This window comes from Maudiozyma barnettii, assembly GCF_903064755.1.
Source record: "Maudiozyma barnettii strain CLIB 1767 genome assembly, contig: KABA2_06, whole genome shotgun sequence".
NCBI lineage: Eukaryota > Fungi > Ascomycota > Saccharomycetes > Saccharomycetales > Saccharomycetaceae > Maudiozyma > Maudiozyma barnettii.
Window position 1 is genome coordinate 459680 of NW_024545243.1, and position 18922 is coordinate 478601.

Below are 18922 nucleotides of genomic sequence, written 5' to 3' on the forward strand. Positions count from 1 at the left end.
TGACTCAATCTCTATATACAACAACTGCAAAATACGCAGTTCCTGCTACATTGATTATTCAATACAAGACAGATCATCAACTTCCTCTTGTATATGATAATAAGATAGACATTGTAAGGACTACATTAGATATAGATGGTGTGACACATAGACATAATAAGACACATCATAGAACGAGGTCGGTAGCAATTAGATTTTCAAAACCTTTATATACTGAAATTTCAGCTGGTTCTGTTTAATAATAATACACATAACATATATTATTATTATAGTATATATATACTCACATTTATGCATCTTAAATAATCTAATTAATACTATTATTATTAATACTATTACTATTACTATTTTCATTAGGCGATGCCCGCGCGTGGTTCGCTTTAATATACACACACACACATATATATTTTTTATTTTGGTAGTAGTAGTTGAAAATTTTCGTCATTTTGCAATATATATATATATATACGTAAGGTCTCTATTTTCATTTTGACATCGCGATGACCTTGATCTGAATAACATTGTTAGTAAAAATAGAACACAGCAGTGATAGGATAATATGTTGTATGCTGGGAAGTTGGTGCTTGCACCTATGGTTAGAGCAGGTGAATTACCTACAAGATTATTAGCTTTACATCATGGTGCAGATTTAGTTTGGTCACCTGAAATCGTCGATGTTAAATTAATACAGACAAAAAGATTAATTAATGAAAATTTAAATACTGTAGATTTCATCACTTCCTCAAATAATAACTCGTCTTCTAATACCGTGGTGTTTCGTACTTTGCCAAGCCAAGAATCTGGGAAATTGATATTTCAAATAGGTTCAAATGATGCAGATAATGCCGTTCAAGCTGCTTTGAAAGTGGTTAATGATGTCGATGGTATTGATTTGAATTGCGGTTGTCCAAAACATTTCTCAGTGCATTCGGGTATGGGTGCTGCATTGCTATCCACACCGGATCTATTATGTAACATCCTGGACAATTTAGTAACAAAAGTTGGCAAACCCAATAAGAAACCAATTAGTTGTAAGATTAGAATTTTAGATAGTTTGGAAAATACCATAGAGTTGGTGAAAAAGATATGTGAAACAGGGATCACGAATCTGACTGTGCATTGTCGTACTAGAGAGATGAGAAATAGAGACGCTCCAAGATGGGAATATTTAAAGGATATAGAAACGATATGTCGAGAGGCAGGTGTCTCATTAATAATGAATGGGAAATTAAAGGATAAAGCTCATTTTATTAACACGAGAAAAGCATTGGGTTTACCAGAGACTGTCGGTGGGATGATTGCAGATAACGCAGAGTCTAATCCTTCGGTATTTAATGATGCTCCATTGAGTTGGCCTCAGGTGGTCCATGAATATTACGAAATTGCTACGAAATTGCAGAACCATTTTGGTAATACGAAATATATGTTGAGCAGAATCATCCCGGGGAAACAAAAAATGTATCAATATGTGACACGTTGTAAAAATTATGATGAATTGAAGTACCTATTGTCACAAATGGATAATGTGACAGGCGAATGTAAGGATCAAGATCCTTTAAAACATATAGACATAATGCGATCAGAACAAAAAAACGTTACAAAGAAAAGGTCATTGGAAGTAGATGCTGAATCAAATTCTAGTAAGAAGCAAAAATAGTAACTGCTAATTCTACAATATTATATAATAATTATTATAATAATAATAATAATAACGTGTAATATTAGATTTTTGGATCACTTTGAACGAGCAAGTATATCTTAATAACAAATATCACTCTTTTCTTTAATATAATAATTGTGTGTGACCAACGCAACGCAACGCAAAAGGAGGGCAAAAAAATCTCAGAAAATCTCAGAAATTTGGAAGTTGGCAAAGAAAGGCAGGCGCTATATATATAAAAAACCCAGAACGAGTCATAAATCAACACATGCACATACAGGGGTTTAGTCCATAACTACAAGTATATATTTACAAAATACGTCAGCTGTAAATATTACCGATACTCACGTAAGAAAACAGTAGAACACCGAAACAAATGGCATCTATGTTGAGTGATAACGGTTCCGAGACCTTTGATCGTGTCTCTAACCATAATGAGATCGACACCTCCAAATTAACAAATATAGCAAGTATATTAACCACACCAGGGTTTGATTCCTCAAGATTACATCCCTTGGCTGGTCTAGAGAAAGGTGTTGAATATATGGACCTTGAAGACGAACAACTGTCCACCATGGAAGGTTCCCAAGGGTTAATTCCTTCTCGTGGTTGGTCTGACGATCTTTGTTATGGTACAGGTGCAGTATACTTATTAGGTCTAGGGCTTGGTGGGTTCAGTGGGTTTGTACAAGGTGTAAAGGCCATCCCACCAAATGCAAGTGGTAGATTACAATTAAACACTATATTGAATAGTGTTACTAAACGTGGTCCCTTCATGGGGAACAGTGCTGGTATATTAGCATTAGGTTATAATATTATTAATTCTAGTATTGATGCGTTTAGAGGAAAACATGATGTTGCTGGGTCTGTTATTGCTGGTGGTCTTACTGGTGCCTTGTTTAGAGCTTCAAGAGGTCCTAAACAAATGGCTTATGCATCTGGTATAGTAGCTGGTGTTGCAGGTCTATGGAGTGGAACGAAAGACAAGATTCTAGAATAGTTTAATGAACCAAAAACAAAACAAAAAAGAAGAAGGGAAAATAAATAACCAAGAATACCCTTTACTAACGAACTACTTCAACTACAAATATAACTATAACTATAACTATCACCTTTCATCCATGTCATAATTTTAATTTATATCACCATCAACTTCTCTTTCTGTTTTCCCCAAAATTTGTTAAAAATCAACCAGCATTTACATATAGATATACCAACAAATAATAATAATAATAATAATAAAGGAAACAGAGAGAGTAAGAAATAGAATCGTATATATCACTTGTACATAATGATAATGTAATACATATTTTTTTTTTTTACATATAACAATGAAAATTTAACAAGATATCCATTGACACAAAACTTGTCATAGTAGAAATACTTCCACGTTCGAGAATAACTAGAGAGATCTCTCTTGACCACAAATTTAAATATATAGAATCAAATCATTGCTACTACTAGATAGTATATAAAGTATCCCACGTCCTTGCTTGATGAGCACAATACAATGTACTCCTAATAATGAATAAAAGAAATATGACATAATGGACAAGTGATATATACATTACTCCCTTTCGCAGGGGACTTCTATGCACTATCCCGGAGATACCGTCCATGATAATCCTGATAATCCCAAGGGACTCTCAGGGATCAATCCTAGCCATTTGACCTACCGTACCAACCGCACCCCACTGTCTGCATGCCTACCTCTCATGGTGGGAAAATAACAATAATGCAAAACTTCATGATAATGACGATCAAAACAAATTCAATTAGCTCTAAATTAGCTCTAAATTAGCTCAACTTTGAATATACAACCCTTCCAAAATCTTTGAAACCCAGGGTTGTTTTGCAAGAATATCCTATTGAACCAATGAAAAGAGACCTTACATACCGACACGTCCGCAGTACCCGCAGTACCCGCAAAAAAGCAAAACTCTAAAGCTTTGCTGCAAATATTATGTATGCGCTTATATCATATGCGTTGTGTCTCTCTATCTCTGTCCCTCGCTCTGTATGTGTGTGTGTGTGTGCGTATAATCATGAAATTATAATGAGGATTTCTTAACGACAGAAGACAATGAAATTGGGAGATGAGACAAATGTGCGTAGTAAAAATAAGGAATAATCTGAAATAACTATCAATGAATTTCTTTTCAGTAGTAGTAGAGTGCCCTAGTGATTAATACGAACTTGAATTACATTACAAACAACAATTAAATATTATTATTAAATTGAAATATATATATATATATAAGAGAAGAGAAAGTAGTAGTCATATTTTTATTTAATCAGTTTTAATTTAGTAATTCTTTTCTTATGTTCAAGGCAACTTACGATCTCTCTTATTATTATTTTTAGCTTTATTCGATTAGATAATAAAAAGACAATTATCCAACAAAAATTTAACCCTTTTAAACAATCATGAAGATTCTAACGTCAAAAGAAATCAACGAACATAGTGCTTATACCTTAAAAGGTGGTGCTTTAGGTGCCCTAGTTGGTCTTGCTGGTTCTGCTGTTTTATTTAGATTAGCACCAAGAAGATTCCCATCGTTTAAGCCCAGTCAAATGACTTGGTCTGTTAAGACAGCTCTTTTCATTACTCCACCGACTTTATTCACTGCCATTTGTGCTGAAGAAGCTTCTAATAGATTTGATGCTATAAAATATTCAGGTGCTTATCAAAGTGAGGAAGCTGCTGAAAAACAAGCTGCTTGGGATAAATTAAGCAGTACTGAAAAGGCTGTTGAATCCTTAAACAATAACAAATATAAGATCATTACGGGTATTTGGGCTGCCTCTTTATATTCTGCATGGAACATTATTAACAGAGATAAAGTTATGAATACTTCTCAAAAAGCTGTTCAAGCAAGAATGTATGCTCAATTTATTACAGTTATATTACTATTAGGTTCAGTGGCATTAAGTTCATACGAAAAGAAATTAAATCCAAATAAAGAAAAACAAATTGAAAAACAACGTTGGGCTAATGCTTTAAAGGCAGCCACCGAACAAGAAAAAATGTCTTCATCTCAAACAACTTTCTCTAACGAAGAAAGAAGAGACGCTAAGATCTTTAAATATAAATAAATTGTAGTTTGATACCCTACTTTATAATTTTTTGTCCTCCCCAAATCCTAACCTTCATGACTATTCGCAACTATTTCTCTTTTTCTTATTATTATTATCCTTTTATTTTTTTTTAACTTCAACTACTATTAGAAACATTCTACTTATCTATTCTTTTCTTAATGATAAAATATATAAATTTTTTAAAATCAATAAATAAAATTCATAAATCAATAAATCACTATTCTGTGATGTATATCGTCAATAACATTTCGTTTTGAAATCATCATATCAACCACCCCTTTATGAACTGTATTCTGCTATGTAATTACTATTTGGTTATATCCGGAATCCGAATGTTCCAATGTACTATGAACTTCTTTCAGCTCACGCGAGAGCCCATCTCAGAGCTCAACTTTCCGTTCTCGTCTCGGGAAAGTTACCTAACTTCAAGTGTACAGCCTCGTTTCATCCATTTTTTCTCACGGCAATAACGATAAATTATATAATTTATTCAACAAATTAAACGCAGTTCACCGTAATTTATTGTCTGCTTGGCCCCCCCTTAAACGTCTCAGGCAAACAGAGAAAATCATACACACAAAGAGGTTTTAGGTAAGCAAGAAAAAAGAGAAAAGGGGAAAACGGGATTAGCTAAAGCTCCATAAGTATTTTCCAGTTTGAACTTAGTGGTGACTCTAGTCCTGTATTGGCTCCATTTTAAAAGAAAGTTCAGTTGGATAATACACTTATATGAATGATATAAAAAGTGAAAAAATTTATATACAAATTATTATTTGAGATTTCATTTCATTAAGGTATTTTGTTGAAAGAGTCTTTTGCCTTAAAGGAAACTAGTATTGTATTGTTAATTAAAACAATAGAAAAAAAACAATTGTGTTTTAGAAAGGACACTTATACTTATACGACAACGTTTTATTTTGTTGAAAGTGTGATATTAAACAATTGATTTGAATTCTTTTTTTTCTTTTGGCTATCTAATTACATAAAATATCTACATTTGTAATCTATACGAAAGTTTTGCAAATTTCAACAGAAAAAATATCTTATTTTCAAAGATGACAGAGAGTTATTTGAAAGATAAAGATTTCATTAAGATTCAAAGATTGAATTCTCCAAGAAATGCAGAAAAGAGAAAATCTTTAATTCAAACTGATATTGATATTGATAAATTAACTTCACAATTAGCTAACCACTCAACATCTAATGTTCAATCTTCTTCTTCGTCAAGATCACAATCTAATACAAGTACTACTACTACTTCCAAAAGAAATGGTTTAAATACCACTGATGGTAATGAAACCACTTCAGATGAAAAATTGGATGAAAAACTATTAGTAAATCATGCACAATTTGTTAAATCTCGTTATAAAGTTAGATATAGAAATGATAGAGTCATTTCATATTTTGATGATGTAGATTTTGAATATAGACCTAGTATTTTAGATGGATCTATTAATGAACCTTTTAGAATGAGCTTTGAAGGTCCTACTTTAGAAAAAGTCATTAAAATTAAAGAAAAAGCTAAACGTTCTCAATTAAGACGTGAAAGATTTCCCCAAGTCGCTTCAAAGGATGATTTAGATACAAATAGTAATAACAATAGTAGTAGTGATGAAGTAATTGAAATAGATGGTGCTATTAACGATAAAGGCTACATGCATGAACAATTGGTCTCTAATTTTTCGGGGTTATATGTTGCTCTATGGATGACTATTGGTTTAGGGGTCTTAAGAGTTTTGGTTGATAATTTCATTGATGATAATAGTAGTTTAATGAATGGTGAAATCGTGAAATTTTTACGTAAGGATCTCTTTAAGGTTGGATTTGTCGATCTATGCATGTATTTATGCATGTATATACCATTCTTCATTCATTGGTTAGCTAAGAAAAATATTTTAAGATGGAATAGTATTGGTTGGAAAATTGTATCTGTCTATGAATTTTCTTTCCTTATTGGATTCATTTATTTACCTGAACATGTATTAAACTTCCATTGGATTGCCAAAATTTTCCTATTCTTACATTCTTTAGTCATCTTAATGAAAATGCATTCTTTTGCATTTTATAATGGTTATTTATGGTCAATTAAAGAAGAATTGGATTATTCAAGAAATGCTTTAACTAAGATAGAAAAGGAACCTCCAATTGAAATCGATGACGTTAAGAGTAAGGAAGTTAACGAAATTTTTCAAAAGAGTTACGATTTTTGTACATTTGAATTAAATTCTCAAACTCCAGATGAATCACAGAAATTTCCAAAAAATATTAATCTTTGGAATTTCTTCGAATTTACAATGTTCCCAACAATCGTATATCAAATAGAATATCCAAGAACTACAACAATTAGATGGTCGTATGTCTTAGAAAAAATTTGTGCTATATTTGGTACCATCTTTATTATGGTCTTGAATGCTCAATTATTCATGTATCCAATTGCAGAACGTGCATTGTTAATTAGAGATTCTGAATGGACAGGAATCATTGACAGATTGAGCCATTGGGTAAGATTATTGATCGATATGATCCCAAGTTTCATCGTCATGTATCTATTGGTGTTCTATTTGATTTGGGATTCTATTTTGAATTGTATAGCAGAATTATCGAGATTTGGGGATCGTTATTTCTACGGTGATTGGTGGAATTGTGTCACTTGGGATGAATTTTCTAGAATTTGGAATATTCCAGTTCATAAATTCTTATTGAGACACGTTTATCATAGTTCAATCAGTGCGTTTAATTTCAATAAAGCACAAGCTACATTGTTTACATTTTTCTTAAGTTCTGTGATTCATGAATTATCAATGTATGTCATCTTTAAGAGATTAAGATTATATATATTCTTTTTCCAAATGTTACAATTGCCATTAGTTGCAATCGGAAACACACCTCAAATGAGAAAAAAAACTATTTTGGGTAATGTCATATTTTGGATTGGTATATGTACGGGTCCAAGTGTCCTATGTACATTATATCTGACAATATAGTTTAAAGTCTAAAAAAAGAGAATTTAAATCATAACAAAAAATTTGTATTTATATATATATATGCATATGTAGATTTGTCATTATTCAAATTTTTAAGAATATATACTTAAGTTTATATACATGATTATTAGGTTTTTTACTTATCTGTATATCTCATCAAATGGTCTGGTATCATTAAAACAACTTTCCCATACTTCATCAACAATTCGAACAGCATGTTCCTTATCCTTACAATTTGGATTTCCCATTACACTCAATACAGCTCTTCTCTTAACGCAATTTTGATGACCTCTACCTACTTCAAATCCAAGGCCACGTCTTGAAAATTCTTGCCAGAATCTACATTCTCCACTTAGTGAAGAGGCTCTAATCTCAGAACAAGCATGCTGACTTAAATTTGTCCAATCGACATTCCATTTCAAATTATCATACCAATGAACTAATTCGTGACTCAAAGTGTCTTCCAAATGCCATTTATTCTTGAATCTATTCTGGCATAATAGAATTCCAATCTCCGGATGAAACCCACCACTTTTCCAATCTGGACAGAAGTCGCAAATGATTTTACTTTCATCGAATTTTATCAATGATTTATTGATTGGATCATTAAAATTTCTCACTCTTTCTAGTTTCTTTATTTGTTGAATCATAAACCTTATCGTAGGAGAATAGGTCAGTAGCCAGTCTCTGCTCTGATAACAAGAAGTGCATTGCTTGCTTTGCAGTATATCTTTGTAATCCTTTTCATAGGTCTCCTTCAACTCAGGTGTGAGACCCAAACCGGTATTGTATTGAAAAGATCTTCTATACCATTCGAAACCGGACGTTGTAACAGGCTGGTCTCGAGATTCAGTGGTCTTATTGTTAATAGGTTCTTCCTTAGTCATACTTCTGAATGGTTATTAGTCGAGGGAAATTCGTCTTTATCTAAACTAGATGCGATGTGTTACAAAGTTATTACTAAAAAGCATCAACATTTTATCTATTATTAAATTTTTATGTGGATGAAATATTTGTTGACTCTCGACATAGCCAAGTCAAAAAAAAAAGGGTAGAATAATTATTAATATGAGTTATTTACATGATATATAGACAAAGAGTATGAATACTATCAATTATATGCATTTCTACAAAACATTTGGTAAGTGTGGTGGTTTTTTGTTTCTTTGTTTTTGTTTACCTATATGTCTAGACCTGGGATGTACACATCCTTTATTGTGACATCCTTATTATGAGTTATCTTTTTCTTTTCTTGATTCTTCATCTCCTGTGACAATTTAGGTTTATTACCAGAGGTTGCGCTATTATTCGTAGCTGCATTAATCATAGCAGCTTGATGTGCAGCAGCCAATGCAGTTGCTTCTTTTTCTCTTTCTTGTTCTTGAACAGAATATCTTTCGAATAATATTGTATTAATATCAGTATCTTCCATTATATATTTTGCACCATTGAAATTATGTAAATAATTTCTCATCAAAGAAGGTTTCACTTGTGTCACTTGTCCTTTATATAGTTGAAATCTAGGGAAATCTCTGAGTACTTGTACTCTTACTTTTTTTGTACGTTTGGTCAACGCACTGTAACATACTGATGTAGGTTTGAACATAGTACAACGGTGAATTAAAATATTGATCTCGCAATGGTGACTAGAGACAGATTCATGCAATTATGTTCAGACAGATTTATTAATACGTTCTAACCCACGCTATCCTCTTTACCTTATCTTTTCTAATTCTACGACGTCCTGTTGTAGTTCATTTCCTCTTCCTTACAGAGAAATTGAAATCTATTTGTCTTCGGTTTGAAAAATCGAAATTGCTACTCGTGAAAGACGATATACACACGTGACTGAGGGTCTGAAAAATTTCAAAATATTAATAAGATTTCAGTGTTTTAAAGATTTATAGAAACAGATGATGAGATGACGAACAAGTGAAAGAGTTAAAGTAGGTATTGGAGAAGGAGTATATATCAGAGTGTATTGTTACCACCAAGAAAGCGAAGTAGCAAGCTATATATATATATATATATATATATATAACACATCATAATTACAGAATGAGTGGAGTTCAAGGTAAGTTGTCGGGCCGTGTGATGAACATGAAGTTCATGCGGTTCGCTAAAGATGATAGTGGATCAGAGGCTGGCACAAGGGAGAGTTCTCCTTCTGTGAAGGAAGAAAGTGTTGGGTCCTCTAGGTACTCTGATAATAATAGTAATTCAAATAGTAGTGGGTTTCATGATAGTAGTGAATGGTTTGCTGAGACCGCTAATCAAAAGAATCTTGATAAAAATGAAAAGACTAAAAAAAAACACATTGTTAGGGCTAGAAGAGGTCCCATTAGGGCTGTAGTTGCTGATAACATCAGTGTAACTCATTTACAAATGCAGAATAATAAGAGTGTACGAACAACCAACAATACCCAAACTGACAGTATTGCTGGTAATATAGGAAGAAGGAAATTTAATGAAATATCGAAGAAACGTAAGGTCGAAGATGATAGTACAGAAGACACCGACGATTATGAATTGGACCGTATGTTTAAAGATGATATTAAACGTCGCAAAACTACTGGTATTAAAGATAGTAACAATGAGAAATAGATTATATACTACATATACATACATACAAACACATATTAATTAAATAATATTATATTATAGCATTTTTAAAAACTGAGAGTTTCTTCTTGAAACACCAATTATCAAATGGCATGGTTTCCTCATGGTATATAATTTAAAGAAATATTTTACTGCGATAAGAGGGAAGACACGAAATGTTGGCCCTCCTTTGGGCCATTTCGCGATATTTCGCGTTCCAAGTAGTGAAGACCTCGCAGCAAAAAATAATTTTTGTTTTCATTCAGAAGAAATGGGGCACTTTAAGGATATTTTTCGTTCTTGCAGCAAAATTAATTGAAGTGGCTAGTTTCTTAAGAGGTGAATGGATCTAAAAAATGGCGTCTCCATGAGAAAGTAATGCTTAGAGAGAGGCCTTCTGATAGTAGCGTGTATCATGATCGGAGTGGGTCGTAGTAGGTCCACGAAATTAATTTAATTTAAATTTTTTTTTTGATCTCTATCATATACTTATCCATTATTGAGGTCTTTTGCTGTGTGATCTAAGACCACTTATTGGCAATTGGCGTCAGTTACAAATTGTTCCATATATCCTTGTTTGACGAGTATGTTTATATATATATATACTAGAAATATTTATAGTAAACATATATAGTGAATAAATCTGATCCTATTTAACAATTTATCATCAGCACAAACAGATCAAGATAAATCATAATGTACAATAATAACCACCAATTGGACTCTTATCCGACACTGGATGAGATTATTTCTAGACCAACTATATTTGACAAGGATATGACCAAAATATCGCCACCTCAGGAGATGACGTGGAATGCACAACCTCTTCATAACCATCCTTTATCAGCTCAATTTTCTGCTCATAAGAGACAAATCATTGCACAACAGGAAATCATTGCTGCTGTAAATGCTTCAAAGAAAGTTGTTAACTCTAAGAAATTAAAGATCAATAAGCCAAAGCATTCTGTGATAGATCTTACTCTGAATGAAAATTACAGAAATTTCCAAGTACGTCGTAACAGAATCCCAAGAGTCTTGGCCCAAATATCTGTCCCTGAGATGGTCGAATCAATGAAACAAAGACATTTTAATAATGAACATGCTGATAAGCCTCCCTACCCATATGCCACTTTGATTCTTGTTGCACTTCTACAAAACGATCTTAATAGGTTAACATTATCTCAAATTTATAACTGGATCTCTACTAGATTTCCATATTTCACAATGGATCAAGCTACATGGCAAAATTCCGTAAGACATAACTTGTCTTTAAATTCTGCTTTTATAAAAACTATTAAATCTCCAGATAAGAAAAGCTATTATTGGGGATTCAAAAGAGGTCATGAATTAAAATTTTTTAAAGATTTAGATCTTTCCTTTGAAGAACTAAAGGAAGTAGCAAAAAGTCTAGAGCAATATTTCTATCCTATCCCATGTATTAATGTTAGTCTGGTACCTCCAGTGCAATCAAAAGATCCAAAATTTAACGAACAAACTAATCCTCTTCCAACCCCACCTAATACTGATGATCATTACATGAATGTAGGTCTAGGTCCAGCATTCGATGTTTTGACTGCAACACCTCCAAAGAGTTCGAAAACTTCTGGAAAATCTCTATTACAACCATCGAAAAGAACGATTGATGACGAACTTCTTAAGGTGAATGCTTGTAGTATCGATGAAAAACTCGATGCTCTTAGAACACCAGAATTTAAGAACCATGAATCATTAATTTGTTCTCCTTTGACACCAAATAAATTGGAATCAATCCACAATTCAAACATGATCTTTTTCCAAATTTGGAATCAAGGCCATAGTTTTTAAAACGACATATACAAACAGACATTCATTACCAAACATATACCCCCTAATCACTTACATTTTCATTTCATGATACCACGCATACTTTATTCATATACCCCATCCCCAACATTTAGTGGGGCCTTTTATTTTACCTTTGCATTCGTTTAATTTGAGCATTATCTGTTCAAATTCAATCTTCTTTTTCAATTATATATATTTAAAAATATATATTATACTAATCGACTTAGTATATTATAATACCAAGCATACCAAATTTTAAAGTCGCTGTCTTAATTTTTTACGATTTTTTTATTAAATCATCACAATATATTATTTACTATTGCTATTATAAGTCTGTCTATAGATAATTAATTCATATTTCGTCATTGATATAACTATATTACATCATCCAGTCACATTTATATATGTGAGAAAAGAAGCCAATTATATAATTTAGATATACATTTATTTGAACATTATCACTTCCTATATTTTATTTATTGATTCAACGTCTCAGTTGGTATCGCATCGTCAATGCTTGTATGTTTCCCAACTAAGGTTGTTTGAATAAAATAATTTGCTTGAGTATTATTATTCTTGTTTCTTTTTTCATTTAAATCAGATAAATATTTCATGAATTTAGAATGCAAGTTGTTTTCAATAATACGTTGCAATAATATGGTAAATAATACAATAAGAATGAACCTAGTAAATACTTTATAAGCAATTTCTGATTTAGATAGGGATAATGCATATCCTTGTGGGACAGAAATAACATTTACAGTATTAGCAGCAGAAACACTAGCAATGTAATGAGAATCAGGCGAGATAGTTACTTTGGTGATAGCGAAATTGTGAACTTGTTTGATTAATTTACCCATTTGTAAATTACCTAATTTAATCAAAATCAAAGAATTATCGTTCGTCGAAATCACACCTAATTGGCCCTTTGAATCTACATCCATAGAAGTAATACCTTTGAATTTTTTACTTAAAAGTTTTGATTTAGTTATGGTTGCTTTCCCACTCTTTATATCGACCGCAGTCAATACTATACCAGTACCTTTTATAAATGATGCCGCAATCACAATTGTATCATTGTCAATAAATCTAATCTTGGATAGATTCAAATTAGGATCAAAATTAACATTACGTGCAACACATTTTCCAGTGACAGTTGAGATCATTTCTAAAGAATTCTTTGTAATGTATGTGATTAACTTTCCGTTTGGAGAAAATTGTAAGTCTTTAATTTCTAAAGAACTTTGAATTTCAAATATTTCTGTCATATCATTAGCATGAATGATTCTTAATTTTGTAGGTTCATCGGAAGATGCAATCGCTGTCAGCGTACCATCCTTTGTTATATTGATTAATTTAGTATATTCACTTGGATCTTTACTTTTATCAAAATCAATAGCTTTAACAAATTCCAGCTCGTATTTAGAATTAATATTATTATAAACAAATTTTCTAATATGTTTATTACCTTTACCTTCTTGAATTTTGTTACTATTTTCATTACAACCTAAAAGTATTACTCCTGAATGAGCATCCAGTGCAGTAGGAGAGTCATCTTCCGCTTCTAATTCGAATCCAGTGACCTTCGTTAATGTTAACGTATGGTCGTTGGGATTTTCAACATTAGTTTCTGAAATTTTTAAAGTATTCAACATGTTAGGGATACCGTTTTTCCCTTCACCACCTCCTCCAGCGATTAAAAGATTAGAATTATCTAGAAACTGAGCACCGTAAACTGGATACTCGGCGTCGAGTGTGCATGAGTCGAACTTCATTGTTTTTATTTTGAAAAATTGGATATAACCCTTTTCTGTCCTCTTAGATATATCTTGATAGGAAAACTTATAGTAGGAAGTTTTCTCAAATTCACAGTAGTAAAATAAACATCCACAGTCTGATAATTGTTTTATCTTAAAGCAACACTTCTTGACTAAATCAATGATGACAGGTAAATGTTCTATAACTCTAGGTTAGTCCAAATAATGACCCTTCACCTTCCTTTTAAATCCTCACTTAAACTTTTATTCTATTTCAATTAAGAAAACTTTTTATATTCATTTTTTATTTCCAGAATTTTGTTAATCCGGAGAGAACACAGAAATCTACAGGGATATGCTGATATTGTGCGGTCATTTCTCAAGGAAGAGAAGTACCCGTTACCATTATAATATTAAGATATTTTTGAAATATTTGTTAATCAATCAGCTAATCAAAAATCATCAGGTAAACAATTTTCCTACAGAATGAAAAGAAAGTTAAATTGGTTTTACTACTCGATAATAGATTTTACAAGTGTCTGTTCTTTAAGGAAATTGGTAGGACCCTGTACACGCACAAGTTAGCAGTGTATTATATCATTCTCCTGTTTGTTTTGTTTTGTTTTGCAAATGATTGACGATACTAGACAGATACTTTCTATACAATCCCATGTAGTCCATGGGTATGTTGGTAACAAAGCTGCAACATTTCCATTACAATATCGAGGCTGGAACGTCGATTCTTTGAATACAGTCCAGTTTTCGAATCATCCAGGGTATGGATCATTTACAGGATTTAGAGACGATAAGGAAAACCTTTACAAAATCATCGATTCAGGGCTAATAAACGGTCTAAATATTAAGTATAACGCTATAATAACGGGGTATTTACCATCTGTGGATTCATTGCAAAGTATATCAAGATTGGTCAACGATTTATGTATCAAAGAACAAATTCCATGGATCCTAGATCCTGTCCTAGGAGATAATGGTAAGTTATATGTGGATATGGAATGTGTTACTATATACAAAGATATTCTATCTACCTGTCAAGTGTATCTTACTGTTCCCAATCAATTTGAAATGGAGACCCTAACGGGGATGAAAATTAAAGATATGGATACATTGAAACGAAGTTTTCAAAACTTTCATCGTTCATATCCGGGTGTGAAACGAGTAATTGTTAGTAGTATAGATTTCTCAATGGACCATAGTCAAAGTACCGATTGTGATACCTATACAGTAGCATTTGCTGAATCTCCAAATTTCGATCAATTCCAATATTTTACTGTAGAAAAGATTCAGGCACATTTCAACGGTAGTGGCGATTTATTCTCAGCATTATTGGTAGATATGTTATTCCCCGTTGTGGAACAAAGCGTGACATCCACTTTGGCTTCTGCTGTTGGTAAAGCATTAAATTTGACACATCAAATATTAAATAAAACATATAGACTCACCGTCAAATCAGTCGAAACGCATCCTCCTTCTGAAACTGAAACTGTCCCACACATCAAGGATTTGAAGTTGATTCAATGCGCAGAGTTATTGAGAATACGTACAGAAGACATAGATATACGGTATCCGTTGTCCCAAGTCAAATAGAATAAAGAAATAAACTATTAGTCTGACACAAGGCCAAGCTGTACTACGTAATCTCCCAACTATCCAGCCTAGGGCGGGAAGAGACTTTATACAGTGACTGCACAAGTACAGACTCCTGCCACTCAATATCAATATCAATATCAATCTGATCTAGTCACACAATCTCTCTCTCTCTCTTTCATCCTCTCTCTCTCGTATGGCAAAGAATGATAGACAGGTACGCGTAAGATATTATTATATAAGCTGAAAATGTATGTAAATATTAATTGACGATCTCGCGTTCATTAAAATATGAAATATCACGAAGAGCAATGCGCAGAGACGCAGGTAGGAAGAAGAATTCAATTACTTGTCACTACCAAAAAGTTTGTATAACGTTCAATGACCACGATCACATTAAGGCTTTCGTTATAGTTAATAGCTGCAACATTGTCCACATATGGTAATAATCGTACCTTGACACCTTGACACGAATTTAAGCAACTGGAAATAATTGTCTTGGCTCATCTGCAACTTTGATTATCTTATATATATACTTAACCTATTTGATTTCTTTTTTAATTGTCAGTTCCATTCTCATTAGAAATTACCAAAGAAGTTGGAACTAAAAGCATTTTAGAATACTCAAAAAATAATATCTATAATGTTGTTATTAGAAGCTATAATATATTTGGCATTGGTTTGTAGAACAGTGCTAACTGCTCCATCGTATATTGATGTACAGGATAAACTATACGCACCTGATCCTCCTGCTACACATCACATTTTGATGGGGATAAAATACTATGATGAAGAAGCCAAAAAGGAAAAAGTCGGTGAAGTAATTATTGATTTATATGGTACTGTCGTTCCAAAGACTGTAGATAACTTTGCTATCATTGGTAAAGGTTTAAGAGTCTTAACTGGTAGTAGCAACGAAGAAGGTAGTACACTAGTTACTTACAAGAAGACCCTTTTCACAAAATTGATTAAAGATGATATTATTTCAGGTGGTGAAGTACTACCTGGTATCACCCCATTCTCTATCTATGGATTTAAATATGAAGATGAAAACTTTTTCCTAAAGCATGACAGGCCAGGTAGAGTCTCTTTGGTCAATGATGGCGAGCCAGACACAAACGATTCTAGATTTTCCATTTCATTAAATATTGATGGTTCTCCAGAGAGAGATGGACATAATGTTGTCTTTGGTCAAGTTATCTTTGGTTACGATAATTTGGAAAAGATTCAAATGTCTCAAGTTAGTGGTGCTTCATCAAGACCAGAACATGATATCACAATTAGTTACATCGTTGTTGATGAATTGAAGATCGCTGATTTAACTAAAGCACATAACGAATATATGGATAATTTGGTTAAATTCGAAGATGGTGATAAAACTGTTGGAGTTAAATTAGGACCGACAAGATCTCAATTGAAGGACGGTAAGAAGAAGAAAGATGAAGAAAAGGAAGAAAGAAGAAAATTACATGACATGAAACTTGAACAAAATAATAATCCAATCATGAAAGTATCAATTGGGTTTGTGCTCCTATTGGTGCTATACTTGGTATCTAAGAAGAGAAAGTTTTTATTTAGTAAATCTTCTGCTAACGTGAATAACTTAGATAATGTTGTCTCTATGAGAAATGATTAATTTGATAAGCTGCATTTTTAATAAAATGATGAAGTATGTATACCTCTAAACTAATACAATTATGTTTCTTTTTTTCTTTTTTTTATTGTTGTTATCCATATCTTAGTAGGTAAATGATATTTAATGTACAACTTGTATTCTGGTATTTGAAACAATTTTTATTATGTATGACGTTACATAGTTGAGGTATTCAAATAATGACTGTTTTGAGTAAGTTTTCTATATCCTCAAAATTTAAATATTTGCCAATTAAAACCAGTTTGCAACAATTGACATTAGGCGGTAACTCACCATGCATCACATCAAATGTATCTCTTACACCTTGGATCACTTTAACTTCTCCCTTTGAAGGTGGTTCCCCGATTATTAGTAGACCTTTGGTTCTTTGAATTTCCCACTCCTTTTCATTCTTATGTTTGAAACTATTTGATACACCAAAATTCTTCCAAAGTAATACCTGTAAGAAATTTTTGATAAATTTTTGAAATTCATTTTCATCTTTTAATGGTCTAAAGGTTAGTACAATTGATGACATACGAGGATCATGAATGGTTGCTCTATTGTCTAATTTGTGCGAGTTCAAAGTTTCTTTTGATTCATTTGTGTTATTGTTGACTTCAATATCCAAGGAATCGTATGAATGCACATCTAATACTTCTGATAACTGTACATCACTATATCTGGATTCAATTATTGGAGCCACTGCATTTATCTCTCTAATTCTTTCCTTAATGTCATTGATCATCTGAGTAGGTTTTTTATTAGTTGTGAGTCTATCAATTTTATTTAAAATGATTTTATCGGCCATTGCTATTTGGAAATGTGCAATTGTCAAATGTTCATCCTTCATAACGTCTTGACCATGCCAATGAGTCTCAGGTGAGATATCATCAAGGCATTTCAATATATGTTCAGCATCTAGGACTGTGATTATTCCATCGATATAAACACTACTATTTAACCCTTCATCTTGCCAAAACATCTTTGCAATTGGTGCAGGGTCGGCAATTCCCGAGGTCTCTAATAATATATAATCAATTTTCCCAGGTGATCTCTCTACCATATCTTCGATAGCTTTAACACCTACATTTTTCATTGAACAGCATAGGCAACCATTTCCTAGATCTAGCCATTCTTGGTACGAATCAGAACCGTTCTTGATGGTCATTGCTTTCTCAATTTCACTAGAGTCCCCAAATTCATTCATTATCACTGCAATTTTCTTGTCGGAACCTTTCAATGCAATCTTTTCTAATAAAGTAGACTTACCAGAGCCAAGGTAACCAGTAATAATAGTTACAGGGATTTTTTTCAAGGGAACGTTATCGGTATCGTTTTGGATTAAGTCTCTAGCAAGATCATTTTGTTTATTAACCCTGTCAATCTTAGAGTCACTAACCAATTTCACACCTCCATCACTCTTCACATGACTTAAAATTTCGTTTAAGTTATTTTCTGATCCTGTAACTAAAGATGGTAATTCACCATCTTCGTCTTCATTGTATTGGAAATTTTTCAAAGCAGACATATTTTGCGTACTAAAAAGGCAGAGTAGATTAGTTTCTAATTTGAAAACTATGGTATAATTATTCAAATCTGTCTGTGTCCGTATGTATCTAAATATGGCTGAACTCTTCAACACTTATATAACTCTGAACAGTTTCCATCCAGTGTTGCCTACTCATCTCTTATATCAATCATTATGTAATAAAGGTTTCCGAATTTGTGAGGGTTACTTTCAATTATTTTTTATGTA

The 18922-nt window shown here is 32.5% G+C and overlaps 12 protein-coding genes across 12 annotated transcripts; 8 read left to right on the top strand and 4 right to left on the bottom strand.

Annotated features, from left to right (window-relative positions):
* Positions 1–559: 559 nt before the first annotated feature.
* On the top strand, positions 560–1657 carry SMM1 (tRNA-dihydrouridine(20) synthase (NAD(+)); the record flags this gene model as incomplete). The annotated part of the gene is made up of 1 exon (XM_041551313.1): positions 560–1657. The coding sequence occupies one exon, from the start codon at positions 560–562 to the stop codon at positions 1655–1657; it is 1098 nt and encodes a 365-aa protein (XP_041407247.1).
* Positions 1658–2036: 379 nt separating this feature from the next.
* Positions 2037–2660, top strand: TIM23 (protein transporter TIM23; the record flags this gene model as incomplete). Its single annotated transcript, XM_041551314.1, has 1 exon — positions 2037–2660. One exon carries the CDS (start codon positions 2037–2039, stop codon positions 2658–2660), a length of 624 nt encoding a protein of 207 aa, XP_041407248.1.
* Positions 2661–4087: 1427 nt separating this feature from the next.
* Positions 4088–4756, top strand: RCF2 (Rcf2p; the record flags this gene model as incomplete). Its single annotated transcript, XM_041551315.1, has 1 exon — positions 4088–4756. One exon carries the CDS (start codon positions 4088–4090, stop codon positions 4754–4756), a length of 669 nt encoding a protein of 222 aa, XP_041407249.1.
* Positions 4757–5814: 1058 nt separating this feature from the next.
* ARE2 (sterol acyltransferase) lies at positions 5815–7743 on the top strand (the record flags this gene model as incomplete). Its single annotated transcript, XM_041551316.1, has 1 exon — positions 5815–7743. One exon carries the CDS (start codon positions 5815–5817, stop codon positions 7741–7743), a length of 1929 nt encoding a protein of 642 aa, XP_041407250.1.
* Positions 7744–7883: 140 nt separating this feature from the next.
* ATP23 (putative metalloprotease) lies at positions 7884–8630 on the bottom strand (the record flags this gene model as incomplete). Its single annotated transcript, XM_041551317.1, has 1 exon — positions 7884–8630. One exon carries the CDS (start codon positions 8628–8630, stop codon positions 7884–7886), a length of 747 nt encoding a protein of 248 aa, XP_041407251.1.
* A 293-nt stretch (positions 8631–8923) lies between these two features.
* Positions 8924–9349, bottom strand: MRPL50 (mitochondrial 54S ribosomal protein MRPL50; the record flags this gene model as incomplete). The annotated part of the gene is made up of 1 exon (XM_041551318.1): positions 8924–9349. One exon carries the CDS (start codon positions 9347–9349, stop codon positions 8924–8926), a length of 426 nt encoding a protein of 141 aa, XP_041407252.1.
* A 452-nt stretch (positions 9350–9801) lies between these two features.
* Positions 9802–10347, top strand: MPP6 (Mpp6p; the record flags this gene model as incomplete). Its single annotated transcript, XM_041551319.1, has 1 exon — positions 9802–10347. The coding sequence occupies one exon, from the start codon at positions 9802–9804 to the stop codon at positions 10345–10347; it is 546 nt and encodes a 181-aa protein (XP_041407253.1).
* A 693-nt stretch (positions 10348–11040) lies between these two features.
* On the top strand, positions 11041–12168 carry KABA2_06S04774 (forkhead box transcription factor; the record flags this gene model as incomplete). The annotated part of the gene is made up of 1 exon (XM_041551320.1): positions 11041–12168. The coding sequence occupies one exon, from the start codon at positions 11041–11043 to the stop codon at positions 12166–12168; it is 1128 nt and encodes a 375-aa protein (XP_041407254.1).
* A 476-nt stretch (positions 12169–12644) lies between these two features.
* SEC12 (Sar family guanine nucleotide exchange factor SEC12) lies at positions 12645–13943 on the bottom strand (the record flags this gene model as incomplete). The annotated part of the gene is made up of 1 exon (XM_041551321.1): positions 12645–13943. The coding sequence occupies one exon, from the start codon at positions 13941–13943 to the stop codon at positions 12645–12647; it is 1299 nt and encodes a 432-aa protein (XP_041407255.1).
* A 612-nt stretch (positions 13944–14555) lies between these two features.
* Positions 14556–15530, top strand: BUD17 (putative pyridoxal kinase BUD17; the record flags this gene model as incomplete). Its single annotated transcript, XM_041551322.1, has 1 exon — positions 14556–15530. The coding sequence occupies one exon, from the start codon at positions 14556–14558 to the stop codon at positions 15528–15530; it is 975 nt and encodes a 324-aa protein (XP_041407256.1).
* Positions 15531–16173: 643 nt separating this feature from the next.
* On the top strand, positions 16174–17166 carry CPR8 (peptidylprolyl isomerase family protein CPR8; the record flags this gene model as incomplete). The annotated part of the gene is made up of 1 exon (XM_041551323.1): positions 16174–17166. One exon carries the CDS (start codon positions 16174–16176, stop codon positions 17164–17166), a length of 993 nt encoding a protein of 330 aa, XP_041407257.1.
* Positions 17167–17356: 190 nt separating this feature from the next.
* ZNG1 (GTP-dependent zinc transferase) lies at positions 17357–18694 on the bottom strand (the record flags this gene model as incomplete). The annotated part of the gene is made up of 1 exon (XM_041551324.1): positions 17357–18694. One exon carries the CDS (start codon positions 18692–18694, stop codon positions 17357–17359), a length of 1338 nt encoding a protein of 445 aa, XP_041407258.1.
* Between the last annotated feature and the right edge of the window lie 228 nt (positions 18695–18922).